This window comes from Nicotiana attenuata, unplaced genomic scaffold (genome assembly GCF_001879085.1).
Source record: "Nicotiana attenuata strain UT unplaced genomic scaffold, NIATTr2, whole genome shotgun sequence".
Lineage (NCBI taxonomy): Eukaryota > Viridiplantae > Streptophyta > Magnoliopsida > Solanales > Solanaceae > Nicotiana > Nicotiana attenuata.
Window position 1 is genome coordinate 98,759 of NW_017671912.1, and position 14,229 is coordinate 112,987.

A 14,229-nucleotide genomic window follows, 5' to 3' on the forward strand; every position below is an offset into this window, starting at 1 on the left:
GCCTTTCAAGGGGTTCCTCAAAATCCTTCATCAATAGGCGATACCAAAGTTTCGAAAATATTTTTGACCTTTCAAAACGCAAAAAACGGGCAAATTGGTAATAGAGTATCTATATGTTTGTTGGAGTACTCCTATCGGCTACTGACAGAATCTCACACAGGCTCTAGATACCATGTCAAATGGACATTGGGCCTAACTCAATCCCAAAAGCTAGCTCAAGAGGTGAGGATTGCCCAAGTCCATATAAGGATACCACACATCCCATTCATTGTCGATGTGGGACTCAACAATCTTCTCTTTGGCTATGATGTTTTACTGTCTGTCTAGCTGATCGAACTGTAATTTGTGATAGGGAATTGCTAAATTCCAACCTTCTTATGTTTGGGCTATTGGAGCTATCTTCAACAATTAAAAACTGGGGAGAAGAACTAAATGAAGTGCGAACAAAAGTTCTAGCTCTGGTTTTCTACGAAATCAAAGTATACTCATTTACTAAAAATGAATAATTTCAGCAGCATTTGATTAGTATGAGATTCCAAGCCTACCGGTCAGGAATCTCATTCCTCTGTATCATCCAAGACAATTCATAAAAGAATTCTCTGTCCAGCTGATCGAACTGTAATTTGTCATAGGGAATTGCTAAATTCCAATCTTCTTATGTTTGGGCTATTGGAGCTATCTTCAACAATTAAAAACTGGGGAGAAGAACTAAATGAAGGGCGAACAGAAGTTCTAGCTCTGGTTTTCTACGAAATCAAAGTATACTCATTTACTAAAAATGAATAATTTCAGCAGCATTTGATTAGTATGAGATTCCAAGCCTACCAGTCACGAATCTCATTCTTTTGTATCATCCAAGACAATTCATAAAGCAGGCCTATCTGGTTTAACGTCTGAAGATGTACAATATTATGATCTCAAGGTGTCCCATAACACTATTCTGGAACATTGGTTCTTATTGCTGTTGACATAAACACCTTTTAAGTTTTCTGCTCCTCTAGCATCTTACATGTCCAACCATAGGTTAACAAGGTAGGTGGTGACTTTGTTAATTATTTCAAGTCTATAACTCTAAGTGGTTCTTTCTCCTAATGATTGGAATGTGTCTTTCCTTTTATAGAAAGTGGATTAAATACCTGTTGCTTTGGTTCATGCTACTGTGGTAGAAGCAACTATGAGCTATCCTCTGACATATTGAAACAAGTTAACTTCTATCTTTTCCTTTCCGAGTATGACAGAAAGACGAATTTTGTGGTAAGAGCACGAAAGTTATGGAGTTGCAGTACCCAGAGAGGGACATTGCACTTCTACAGAGAATTGCTGGGTCAACAATCATATCTCATTCTTGTTCATTTTGCCTTGAATAAGAGAGGAAGTCTCTTTACTTTTGACAATAAGAGAGAAAATTACAAGTGTTAGTGTCACGACCCAAAATCCATCTAGTCGTGAATCGTGATGGCACCTAACCCAACCCGATAGGTAAGCCAAATAACATTCGACACAACTCAAATGAGAATAATAAGAGCCAATGAGTAAAACTTCTGTACAAAATCTCAAGGATTGGTAGTACAAATCATGAGCTTTTAAGACATACAATTTACAGAGCTGGTACGAAACAAATACATCATTTGTCCGAAATATACATAAACAGATATGCAAATCTAAAGCTACCAAGGACAAGTGGCAGCTATGACCAGAACGCATGTACATCTTCAATGCAAGCTCCCGCCATACACAACATCAACTCCAATATCTGCACGCAAGGTGCAGAAGTGTAGTATGAGTACAACCGACCCATGTACTTAATAAGTAATGAACCTAACCTCAAGTTCAAAGCAGTGACGAGCTCGGAAGATAGTCAGAGTCCAACATCAATAATCAATAATAACATGGAGGTGGCTTATGAGCTTGCTTTGCCACCCAGCCTGTCGGGTGTTCACCCAGTATTCCATGTTTCTATGCTCCGGAAGTATGTTGGGGATCCGTCTCATGTTCTGGATTTCAGCACGGTTCAGTTGGAGGGTGATCTGACTTATGATGTGGAGCCAACAGCTATTTTGGAGCGTCTGATTCGAAAGTTGAGATCAAAAGATACAGCTTAAGTGAAAGTGCAATGGAGAGGTCGGCCCGTGGAGGAGGCTACTTGGGAGACCGAGTAGGAGATGCGGAGCAGATATCCTCACCTGTTTTAGGCTTCAGGTACGTTTCTTGACTCGTTCGAGGACGAACGTTTGTTTAAGAGGGAGGGAATGTGACGACCCGGTCGGTCGTCTCATGAGTTACTGCTCCGTTTTCCCCATTTCTGCCTCTACTTGCTTTATTTATTGGGTCTATATGTGATCGGGTTGGTTGGCTCGGGTTCGGAAAGGTTTTGAGAAGGTTTGAGACACTTAGTCTCTTTTAAGAAGGCTTAAGTTGGAAAAAGTCAACCGGATGTTGACTTATGTGTTAGAGGGCTCGGATGTGAGTTCCAATGGTTCGGATGGCTTCGGGAGATGATTTGAGACTTAGGAGCGTGATTGAAATGCGTTTTGGAGGTTCCGGTTGATAGGTGAGATTTTGATATCGGAGTCGGAATGGAATTTCGGAAGTTGCAGTAGCTTCGTTATGTCAGATTTTGATATCGGAGTCGGAATGGAATTTCGGAAGTTGCAGTAGCTTCTTTATGTCATTTGGGATGTGTGTGCAAAATTTCAGGTCATTCGAACGTGGTTTGGTATACTTTTTGATCAAAAGCGGAATGCGGAAGATTAGAACCTTAGGCTTGAATTCGATGCGTTTTGGTGGCTTTGATGTTGTTTTAGGTGTTTTGAAGATTGGTAATGAGGTTATGGGATATGTTTGTGCTTTTGGTTGAGGTCCTGGGGGCCTCGGGGTGATTTCGGATGGTTGACGTGGAGTTTGAAGAATTGTTGCAGCTGCAGATTGTGCTGCTTCTGGTATTTCCGCACCTGCGAATTGAGGACTGTAGATGTGGCGCCGCATATGCGAAAGATGGGCCGCAGAAGCGGCCAGAGGTGCGTTTGTCAGGAAACCGCAGAAGCGGCTAGGAGGACCGCATCTGCGATGTCGTAGATGCGGGTGTGGAACCGCAGATGCGGATAATGGGAAGCTTAAGTGATTTTTGCAGAAGCGGATCAAGAATTGCAAAAGCGGTACTGCAGATGTGGTGAAATGACCGCAGACGCGGAAATGTCTGGACAGAAAATATAAATTAGTTCCTTCGCGATTTTCAGAAGGTTTACTCACTTTTAACACAAAATTTTGGAGCTTTGGGCGATTTTGAAGAGAGAAATCAAGGAGACGTCATTGAGGTAAGGTTTTGGATTATGAAAACTCGTTTTTATGGTATTAATACATGGACTAGAGCTGTAATTAAAGGTAAAGTTTGAGAAACTAGGGCTTAGAAACCTAGGCCGTTGATTGAGGTTTGGGAGGACCATTTGTGGTCGGATTTTGGAACTTTTTATATGTACGAACTCGTGGGGAGATAAGTAATCTAATGACGTAAATTTTATCGAATTTCGAGATGTGAGCCCGGGGGTCGGGTTTCGGTTAATTTCGGATTTTGTGATGCTTTTCGATTATTTTCGAGTGGGCTTCGTCCCTTTAGCATAAATTAATGGTTACGTTCTGATTTTGGTAGATTCAGAGCATCCTGAGATCGATTCGAAGGGCAAAGGCATTGCAAGCTAGATTTCGGGCCGGATTGAGGTGAGTAATGATTTTAAATGCTGTCCTGAGGGTATGAAACCCCGGAATTTCACAGCGTTCGGCTATGTCGAGGTGACACACATGCTAGATGACGAGCGTGGGGTCGTGCACCGTTGGGGATTGTGACTTAGTCCATCCCAAATGACTTTTTTACTGTGTATTTGATAGCTACTCGATTGATATTATTATATTTTGGGATAAAAGCCATATTTGGAGGTCCGAAGTAGATTTAGGCTTGAATTGGCGGAATTGAGTTTTAGGCATATTTCGGTTGATAGGTGAGATTTTGATATAGGGGTCGGAATGGAATTTCGGAAGTTGTAGTAGCTTTGTTATGTCATTTGGGATGTGTGTGCAAAATTTCAGGTCATTCGGACGTGGTTTGGTATACTTTTTGATCAAAAGCGGAATGCGGAATATTTTAGAACCTTAGGCTTAAATTCGATGTGCTTTGGTCGTTTTGATGTTGTTTTAGGTGTTTTGAAGATTGGTACAAGTTTGAATGAGGTTATGGGATATGTTTGTGCTTTTGGTTGAGGTCCCGGGGGGGCTCGGGGTGATTTCGGATGGTTGACGGGGAGTTTGAAGAATTGTTGCAGCTGCAGATTGTGCTGCTTCTGGTATTTCCGCACCTGCGGATTGAGGACCGCAGATGTGGCGCCGCATATGCGAAAGATGGGCCGCAGAAGCAAAAAGAGGAAGGAAAATGAGCAAGCAAGTGCTAGAAAAGCAAAGAAAAGAGAGGATTGAAATTGGGATGATGTCAATTGACCTTCGTACCCTCGAAGTCATTTTAGAACCGCTAACTGTGTCTAGGTGCATTGCACATAGAGTGAGATTATCTTATGTTAAATGCCCTAACGCTAATGTGATGACCTCATTCTTCATAGCAGAAAAGTGGTTGGTTTGTGTTTCTTAAAGTGGTAACTCTTCCCTACAACACAAGGTCGAAAGGCAATGGCAGACGGTAACAGAATCGAGTCGGTTGATACTGGTGCCCAAAAGCAATTGGTTGAATAGGGCAATGGGTTGGTTGAAAAGGTAAGGATGTTAAGACAACACATGGCGGACATGTACCAGGCTTGGATGACTGGAAAGGCACCACCCCCGCCACCACCTAGCTTCTTAGATGCTACCCTTACCTAAACTCCGGTCATAGTGCCAGATGATCCCCCATACTCTCCAGATCCACCCGCTTATCACAGCTTTCCCAACCACCCTAGTAGCTCCATCACTCGTCCTCCAATTACCTTTCCCCAAAATTGCCCCCCTGTCATATCCATTATCCCCAATAATGACCCACTCAAAGCTCATGATGCCCAATATTACCCCTCACAGGTTGCCCACAAGGTTCCTGACTCATACAAGCAGAGCCCTCGGAATGAGCCTCATGCTGAAAATGAAAAAGTCACAGGAAAAGAAGGGCAAGATGAGATATCCAGGAAGCTGAAAGGTATAGAATAGTCCTTAAGGAGCATGCAGGGGATGGGAAATCAGATTAACATGTTCCCCGATGTTCGTCTGCCCGCGGGGTTTAAGATGCCAAAGTTTAATTTGTATGATGGGCGTGGAGATCCAGTAGCCCATCTGAGGGGTAATTGTAGTGAAATGAGAAGCGTTGGCGGGAAAGATGAGTTGCTGATGGCGTATTTCAGCGAAAGCCTGACTGGGGAAGCCATATGATGGCATACACGTCAAGATGTCAGTAAGTGGCCTACATGGCATGACATGGATCAAGATTTTATTCGACACTTACAATACAATATAGACATTACCCTACACCGCTCCTCCCTATCTAATATGGAAAAGAAACCGGAGGAAGATTTTAGGGAGTTTTGGTTCAGATGGAACGAACAAGTTGCTCGGGACAGTCCTCCCATTGATAGAAAAAATGTTGCTGAGCCCCGCCAACGACAGGATCCAGTGGGCATTCCCGCTCAACAGCGACCCCATGGATATCCTCGTGCTCCCAATATTTCTCCCCAATGCTATTTCTCTCCACAAAATCCCCAAAGTCATACCTCACCTTCCCAGTACCCTATCTACAATGCACCGCCATATGCTCCACACCCACGAGACCTGCGATGGCCTGCACCATTTCCGCAAATATCTTACCCGCCTCCTCAAGCGTATCAACCACCTACCCGCAAAAGGTTTCAACCGAGGCGAGAGTACAAAATGAGAAGGCAGCAGCAAAAAAATTCTTTCACTCCTATTGGTGAATCATATGTCAGTCTGTTCCAAAGGCTGAGGCAATTGGACATGTTGAAGCCGATTCAGATAAAAATGTCAAACCCTCTTCCAAAGAATTTTGATTTTTCTCAAAGGTGCGCATATTGCTCTAATGCCCCGGGGCATGACATAGAAAAGTGTTGGCATCTGAAAGGAGCAGTCCAGAAGCTTATTGATGCAGGTGACATTACCGTGCAAAATCCAAATGCAGCAGATACTAGCCAAAGTCCATCGCCTATTCATAATGAGACGCATTTTGTGGGTATGATTTGTTTTGAAAAAGAATATGAGAATTCTTCCGAGATCCTCGGAGGTCCACGTGCTGCAAAGCTTTCAGCACTATCAGAGGTTGATCTTAAGATCGAGCCGGCAAAAGGGACCCAAACGCAATTTGCTAAAGTCAATATGACAGAGACTTGTGAAGGTCCTAGTAATGTTGCTGCGGAACTCAGTGGCTAGGATTTCGTGCTTGGTAATTGGAAAGACGCTCCATCTCTTGGCTAGCCGGGGAGGAGTCTTGGTGGTTTATTTTGGTGTCATTTCAGTTGTTCGGGTTATTTTCACGGTTGTAATCCGGATATTGTCTTGTGACTCAAACTCTTCTATCCTTTTATTTTGCCTAGTTCCTTTAGTCGTAATAACTCATTTAGTGTTATCTAGGTTTGTTCCAGGGTTGTACCCAAGTTTATTCTGCTTGTCTTGTTGTTCAAACCCTTTCACCGTCTGTTAAATGCAATCTCTTGTTTTCTGTTATTTCTAATCATTTTGTTTGTGTAGTTCTCTTTTCCTTTTGTAGTTCTTTTCCTGCTGACTCTAGTGACATGGCATGCATACGTAATTCTCAGCCTGGTCTTAAAAGTTAGTTTAATCGTGAAGCAATGAAATAATTTTGAAGATGATAGGGACATTTGAGGGAATAAGTACAGATTTGGACATTTTGAGATCATTTAAAGCCCGAACTGTGTGGAACTGGGGCAGATAGTTTGGGAAGTTAATAGGATGACAAGAATTTGCCTTGAGAGAGTACGCCCTGAACAATTCGAAGTAAGCAACTTTGAGTTCAAGTGCATCTTAAGTTACAACCTAAAGCCAAGGGAGTTTGCTCCAAACTGACGGAGCACATCCATTTTGAAGAAGAAATCACCCAAGAAGATCTCTGTACTTGACAAGGCACTAAAGAAAGGTGGAAGGCATATCTGTGATACCAATGCCGATGCTGCAAAAGAAATGCTATGCATGATCTTCATTTTTCATCTTCAAGTTGCAGGTGCTATACTTGGTATTCTTAGAGATTGGGAGGCCCTCTTTAAGCTATCCAAACACTTTCTACCCTTTGACACCCCTTTGAGCTTGTGCTGATTTCTTTGACCTCCCCTCTTTTGGAATAAAGTTAGAGTCATAAAAGAAAAAATGTTCATGTCCCCATAGGTTTGTTTTAGAAAGTTCATTCCAAAAAATCAAAAGGAAAAAAAAAGAGAAAAGAAAAAAGGAAAAGGAAGAAAATGGAAAAGAAAAAGGCAAATAGTAACAAAAAGTAGTTACATGAACTACGTTTGACCTGATTCCTTTTAAGGATACGTAGGTAGCCTCACGGTTCGGTCCCATCAAAATAAAATTCAAAAGTCCCCAGGCAAAGAAACTGGGGAAGAAGTTGCGGTTTTGCAAAAGATCTGATTCCAAAAGTTGTAACTCTAAATCCATTCAAGTTGTTTTGAGCCTTTATGATGTCCTTTCTTTCTAACCCTGTCCAAAAGCCACATTACAGTCCAAAAAAAAAAAGACCTTCCGGATAATCTTTGAGAGTGCTGAGTTTAGACATGCCAGGAGCATATGATGTTTTACTATGGGTAATGCCTTGTCATCTGCGGAATCAGAGGAAATAAAAAGAAAAGAACAAAATGAGAGAGTCTTATTGGTGAAAACCTTCACAGGCACCAAAAGGAGACGGTGAGTTGAGAGAAAGAATAAAATGAGAGAGGCTTGATGGTGAAAACCCTTCGGGCACCACAACTCGAATAAGGATCGTGAATCAGCTAGGATGATCGGAGCATTGAAGCCCAGTTTCACGCCGAAGAGGTACAACAAGAGTTGAACATTAGACTTTCTTGACAGATTAGGCCATTAATCCAAAAATGTGTGTCATGGTCATTAGAGTTGGTATCCACATTTGATAAGTATCTACTTGTAGTTTTCTTGTTGGGAATCATCTCTTTCCATTGTCCTTTACTCTGTTTCTTTTGTTTTGTTTACTTCCTCTTCTTGAGTCAGTTTGGTCAAAACAAGTGAGTAATGACTTCAAAATATGCTACCAGCTTTTCAATTGCACAAAGCAGAATCTGGCTAGTGCATCAGAGTGGTATAAGTCAAGAAAGAGCAGTATGTGCACTGAGTTGGTAACAATCAACGCGCTTTGGGATTCGTGAAATACAAAGGTTCGGTATATGACAATTCATGAACAATGCAACAGTTAGAGGTTGTTGGGTTTGAACGGATTAAAGGTATTTTCTGTGATAAGGTTGACAGAGAAAGTGGTATAACCAATAACAAGCAAGGTCTTCCAAGTGGAAATCAAAGTTATCATGGAAAGTGAAGGAGCAATAGACCTCAAGGCCACGGCCAGTGGCATACCTTAGGAAAGAACAGCAAGCGCACTAAGTGGGTGGCAATTGACGTGCTTTGGGATTCATGTGAAACACAAAGGTTCGGTATATGTCAATTCATGAGCACAATGCAACAGATAGAGGGCTTGGGTTTGAACTAATCAGAGGTATTTTCTGTGATAAGGGTGACAGAGAAAGTGGTCAGTCAATAAACAAGCAAGGTCTTTCAAGTTGAAATCAAAGTTATCATGGGAAGTGAAGGAGCAATCGCCCTCAAAGTCAAGGCCGCAAACCAACCACCATGTTTAAACTCACAAGTTTTCTTTGATTGAAATAGGGGCAAAAAATTTCGTTTGTTTTGGAGAAACCCTCCATAAGGAAAGCAAGCGCCAGACAGGCTCGGCAGAAGTGCCAGTACCCTCCTGGATAACAGGATTTAGTAAGTTTTGAGGCCCTCGCAAATGACAAGGTCTGACGAGAGGTCTACTTTTGGGAAGTGTAATTTGGCATTTAAGTTTTTCACCCTTGAGATGAAGCTTGGTTTGAAATTATCAGGATAAAGGAATTTAGTTTAGAATTTATTTTGATAACAAGAATCAGTTAACACTCACAGATGTTCCAAATATCAAACTGGGGCAGGAAAATTTCTTCGTTTTGTCTGTTTTGTTGAAATTAGGTGCCCACCCGAAGAACAAGGGAAAACAACACAAGTTTCGAGAATAGAAAGCAGTTCATGTTCGAGCAATCAGGAGCCCACCTGGAGAACAAAGGGAAACAGTTCATGTCTCAAGGAAAAACAGTGTAAATGCTGGTAATCAGGCACCCACCTGGAGAACAAAGGGAAAGCAACAATGTTCAAAGGAAGACAGCAATCAGGAGCCCACCTGGAGAACAAAGGGAAACAGTTCAAGTCTCAAGGAAAAACAGTGCAAATGTTGGTAATCAGGCACCCACCTGGAGAACAAAGGAAAAGCAGCAATGTTCAAAGGAAGACAGTAATCAGGAGCCCACCTGGAGAACAAATGGAAACAGTTCAAGTCTCAAGGAAAAACAGTGCAAATGTTGGTAATCAGGCACCCACCTGGAGAACAAACGGAAAGCAGCGATGTTCAAATGAAGACAGCAATCGGGAGCCCACCTGGAGAACAAAGGGAAACAGTTCAAGTCTCAAGGAAAAACAGTGCAAATATTGGTAATCAGTCACCCACATGGAGAACAAAGGGAAAGCAGCAATGTTCAAATGAAGACAGCAATCAGGAGCCCACCTGGAAAACAAAGGGAAAAAAAGTCAAGTTTCGAGGAACACAATTCAAATATTGGTAATCAGGCGCCCACCTGGAGAAAAAAGGGAAAGCAGCAATGTTCAAAGGAAGACGGTTCAAGTTCAGCAATCAGGCGCCCACCTGGAAAACAAAGGGAAAACAAGTCAAGTTTCGAGGAAAAGCAGTGCAAGTGTTGGAAATCAGGCGCCCACCTGGAGAACAAAGGGAAAGCAGCAATGTTCAAAGGAAGACGGTTCAAGTTCAGCAATCAGGCGCCCACCTGGAAAACAAAGGGAAAACAAGTCAAGTTTCGGAGGAAAGGAAGATAATTCAAATGTTGGTGATCAGGCGCCCAACTGGGGAACAAGGAGAAGGCAGTCCAAGTTTCGAAGGAAGACAGTTCGAGTATTGGCAATCAGGCGCCTACCTGGATGATAAGGGAATTCACTTCAGAATACAATTCAAGGCAGCAACTAAGGAATCTCACCGGGAGAGTACAAGTCAACAGAGCAGCAGAAACTGCAAGATCAAGTTTGAAGAAGTGAAGATAGGATTCTTGTAATTCATAGATCATAGCTTAGTCTAGTTTCTTTTATTTTGTCTTGGTGTAATAAGGAGTTCAGCAAGCAGAAGCAGCAGCAGCAACAGCGAAATCACAGCTTCCTGGTAGTCCCAGCTACCGAAACTTCTCGAACTACACTGACCTGATTCCTTTATAGCCAAGGATATGTAGGCAACCTCGGAAGCAAGGTGCGGTCAAATCTTTCAAAAATGCTTCCCACGGAGTATTCGAACGGGCAAAAATCGCTCGTATCCGCTCACTTTATCTTTGCACGAAAACTCTTCGTGTTTCCGAGCAAAGAGGGGCAGCTGTGAGCACGTGATTTTTGCCCTATGTGAATTACTCCCATAAAATACAAGAAAAACAATTTTTTCCGTTTTTTTTTCCAACAATTTTATAGGATTTTGTGGGGATTTGTGCTAATTATTTGCATTTCTGTGCATGTTTATTTTTGTTAAAATCATGAAAATGCCAAAAATACCATGCATTGCATTTAGGTGTCATTTTCATATTTTTAGGACTAATTAGTTAATTATTTAGTTCATTAAAAAATGAAAATCACAAAAATGGCTTACTTTTGTAAATTTAACCTTTTAATTTTAAATTAGAAATTTCCTCTTTCAATTTAGGAGTAATTAATTTTTGTAAATATTATATTATATAATTAGCTTAATTTTGTAAATTAATTTAGTTTACGAATTTAATTTAGGAATTCAATTGATTAAAAAGGGAAAAGAAAACAAAGGAAAAGAAAGAATTGGAAAAGGGTCAATTTGGTTTTGGGATTTGGCCAAAGTTAGAATCAGCCCAAATTTTTCGCCCAGTCCACCCCATGCCCGGCCCAAACTCTTCAGGCCTTGAGACAGCTAAAATGACGTAGTACTGAGTCAAACTACGTCGTATTGAGTTAAAACCAGTCCGTTTAATCCTGACCCCTCGATGTTCTCTCATCCAATGGCCGTGAAGGTTTTTCCCATTTCGTTTAAAAGTGTCCAAACGTCCCTAAAATAACCTAGGACCCCTGTTCTATCTTCTCTTTCACCCTCATCTCTCACCACCATCCGCCGCCCACCGGAAATCGCTAGCGGCGGTGGTTGCTCTCCAAACCCCCTCAAATCTTGACCATATAACCACCTTTGCCCCTCAATTCCAAATCCACCCTTGTTTCCTCCCCCAAACCACTCGTCCTCTCCGAAGCAAAGATCTAATATAGCAATAAAATCTTCTTCGCCCTTTTTTTTTTGATTTCCGCCCAAGCTAGCCACTTCTTGGTGTTGAACATGTGTGAATCGACCAGCTTCGAGTGAAAAGCCAATTGGCTGAAAGTTCGTTTTGTGCATAGTGGCCGAGCCTGGTCAACAATCTCCGATGGGCCTCTATTTTTGTTTCTTCTTCGTTCTTGACTGGTGATGGGGACTGTGACAAAGAGCACAAGCCATTGAAGAAATTCCGGCTAGTGCTCAATGTTACAGTTCACACCATGGGGTTGAGATTCTTCACGCCGGATGCCATCACCGTTGAACCATCGATCTAGCCGGTATACTTCTATTCCTCTTCATCTCAGTTGGGTTTAGAAATCATAGGTTTTTCAGTCGATTAATTTGGTAATAATAGGTTAAGAAGCACAGTTAAACTCTTTGTTAGCACTTGTTAATTTTCTTCTTTCCTTTTACTTCTTCCCTTTTATTCTGCTCCGTTAGAAGATCTGATGTTAGTAGGATTCAGAATTGGGTTAGTTTGGACTTTCTTGTGAATTCATTTGCTTAGACTTGAACTTGGGCTTGCTAGTGCAAGAAGCCCAAAGAGCTTGTTGAAGTTCATTGGTGCAGAAGCCCAAAGACATTTGGACGGATTGGTTCAAATGTATGGTAAGTTGAAGTAATTATTAAGCCTTCTGAGGGGTAGTTAGGGGAATTGAATAGGAGGAATCTTGGCTAACTGCCTAGGAAGCTGCCAGGAAGGTGGGAATTGGGCAGTTCAGCAAACAGGTTTAAAATTCAGGGTTGGAATTGAACAAAAGGAAATTGAAGAGGGGAGGGCATTGAATGAATAAAAATTAAGTTTGCTGCCCTAGAATCTGGCTATCAAAGGCTCATTTCCTGCATTTTTAGGCAGAGATTAGAGACCCAAAAAAGAGCAAACGGCTGAAACCTTTTTCTGAAAATATTGGTGCTTGTTTTCAACCTTTCACTCTTTTCTTCTTCACAAAAGTTTGAGGGAAACTCTCCATTCGATTTCTGGTGATTTTGGAGTAAAGGAAATGACTTAATTTGAAGCTAACATTGATTATTGCTGTTGCATTTTGTCTGTTGTTCCTGCTGCTTCTTTTGTCCTTTATCGAGCTCAAGATTTACTCCTTTGCTTTGATTGCCTGTATCCAGGTACTCCTCGTGGGCTTTTTGTGAAATGTAAAGCTGAAGAACAACATGCTTGATTTGAAGTGGAAATTTCAGAACATATTTAGTTTAATATGTGTTTGATCTCCTTCTTTTGTCAGACGTTTGTTGCTATTTGTTAAGCATGTTTAAGAACCATATTAGTTTATAGCTTAATCATTTTATTAAGGTTGGAAGTGGCCCTTTCATACAAATCAGTGTGATGTACCACGGACTGTAATTATTTGAGACTTTATTCAAGTTTGTAGGCTATGTTCATATGATTGTTAAGAGTGAGTTTAGTTCATACACAAACTCCAAAATGATTCCATGTTACCCTATAGCTACTGCATGTCTACTCAAATCTCTGAACATGTAACATTGCATTTGAGAGTTATTTCCTTAATACTGCAGGGTAAAAATTATGACTCCATTTGTGTGATAAAGGTCGTGTAAATGCCTTGCTTTTTTTATTTTATTTTTTTCCAGAATTTTATATACCATGTTGTGTATGGGTCAATAGTAAGTTGGGTCTCATTAGGATCCAACGAAGTGTTCTGGGCTGGAGGTGATTAAAAGAGATCTGAGTCTCAATTGGGCCTAGAATTGGTCCATCAAAGATAGCCCAATCGAAAGCTCCCTCTTTGGACCCTGCTGTCTATTTAGTTGTTTGTTCTAAGTTAAATTCAAAGATTAAATCGATTTTGTTGGTTGATTTCTTTAAGCATGTTGTTAATCCGTTTAGTATGAGTTGGAGTGTTGGGAAATTTCAGAACTGGGCTCAATGCTGGCCCAATTGAGATGGCTGAGTCAATTGGGTTGTTCTTTTCATCCGCCCGTCCCCTTTGGATTTAATTTCAGCCCAAGTCCCCAATAGGGACTCTTAGCTTTCTTGATAGCAATTAGCATTTTGTATCTTGCAAGCCTTAGTGTCCATTAGGCCTAATTTAGTATCATTTCTTTTAAAAACGAATTGAGGTGTGCCATATCAAACAAGACCTATAATTTATGGCCCTCATAAGACAAGATCAAGAAATCACCCTTGAAGAAAGAAATTTGAGGCGTGCCATAAGCAAATTAAAATACCTATGGCCCTCACAAATGTTATAACTTAGACATTAAAAATGAACTTCGTAGTTTGCTTCAGGCGCGTTAATCATATAATTATCATGGCTACTACTATTAAAACCCGGGGGTACTTTTCATATGACACGGTTATAATTTCCAACAAGGTTAAATAGAACGTGCCGTGAATCACGGGTGCATTTCATGTAGCGTGGTTTGCGATGTGTTTTAAATAACCTTGAATTAATTCTTTGAACAAATAAAAGCGGTGATAAAGTTAAAAAATGCACATAGGTTTAAAAGTGTTTTAAAACCAGATAAATAGGCCAATATTAACAATTGAGCGACCGTGCTAAAATCACGGAACCCGGAAATGCCTAACACCTTCTCCCGGGTTAACAGAATTTCTTACCTGGATT

At 41.2% G+C, this 14,229-nt stretch overlaps 1 protein-coding gene across 1 annotated transcript in view; it reads left to right on the forward strand.

Moving 5' to 3' along the window:
• Window positions 1–12,960, forward strand: part of LOC109210860 (mediator of RNA polymerase II transcription subunit 23-like) — a 22,461-nt gene extending 9,501 nt beyond the window's left edge. Inside the window, exon 4 of the mRNA XM_019374336.1 lies at window positions 12,752–12,960. Within this exon, the coding sequence (XP_019229881.1) occupies window positions 12,752–12,775 (24 nt within the window). The 3' untranslated portion in view covers window positions 12,776–12,960. The remainder of the gene's footprint in view (window positions 1–12,751) is intronic.
• Window positions 12,961–14,229: the final 1,269 nt, after the last annotated feature.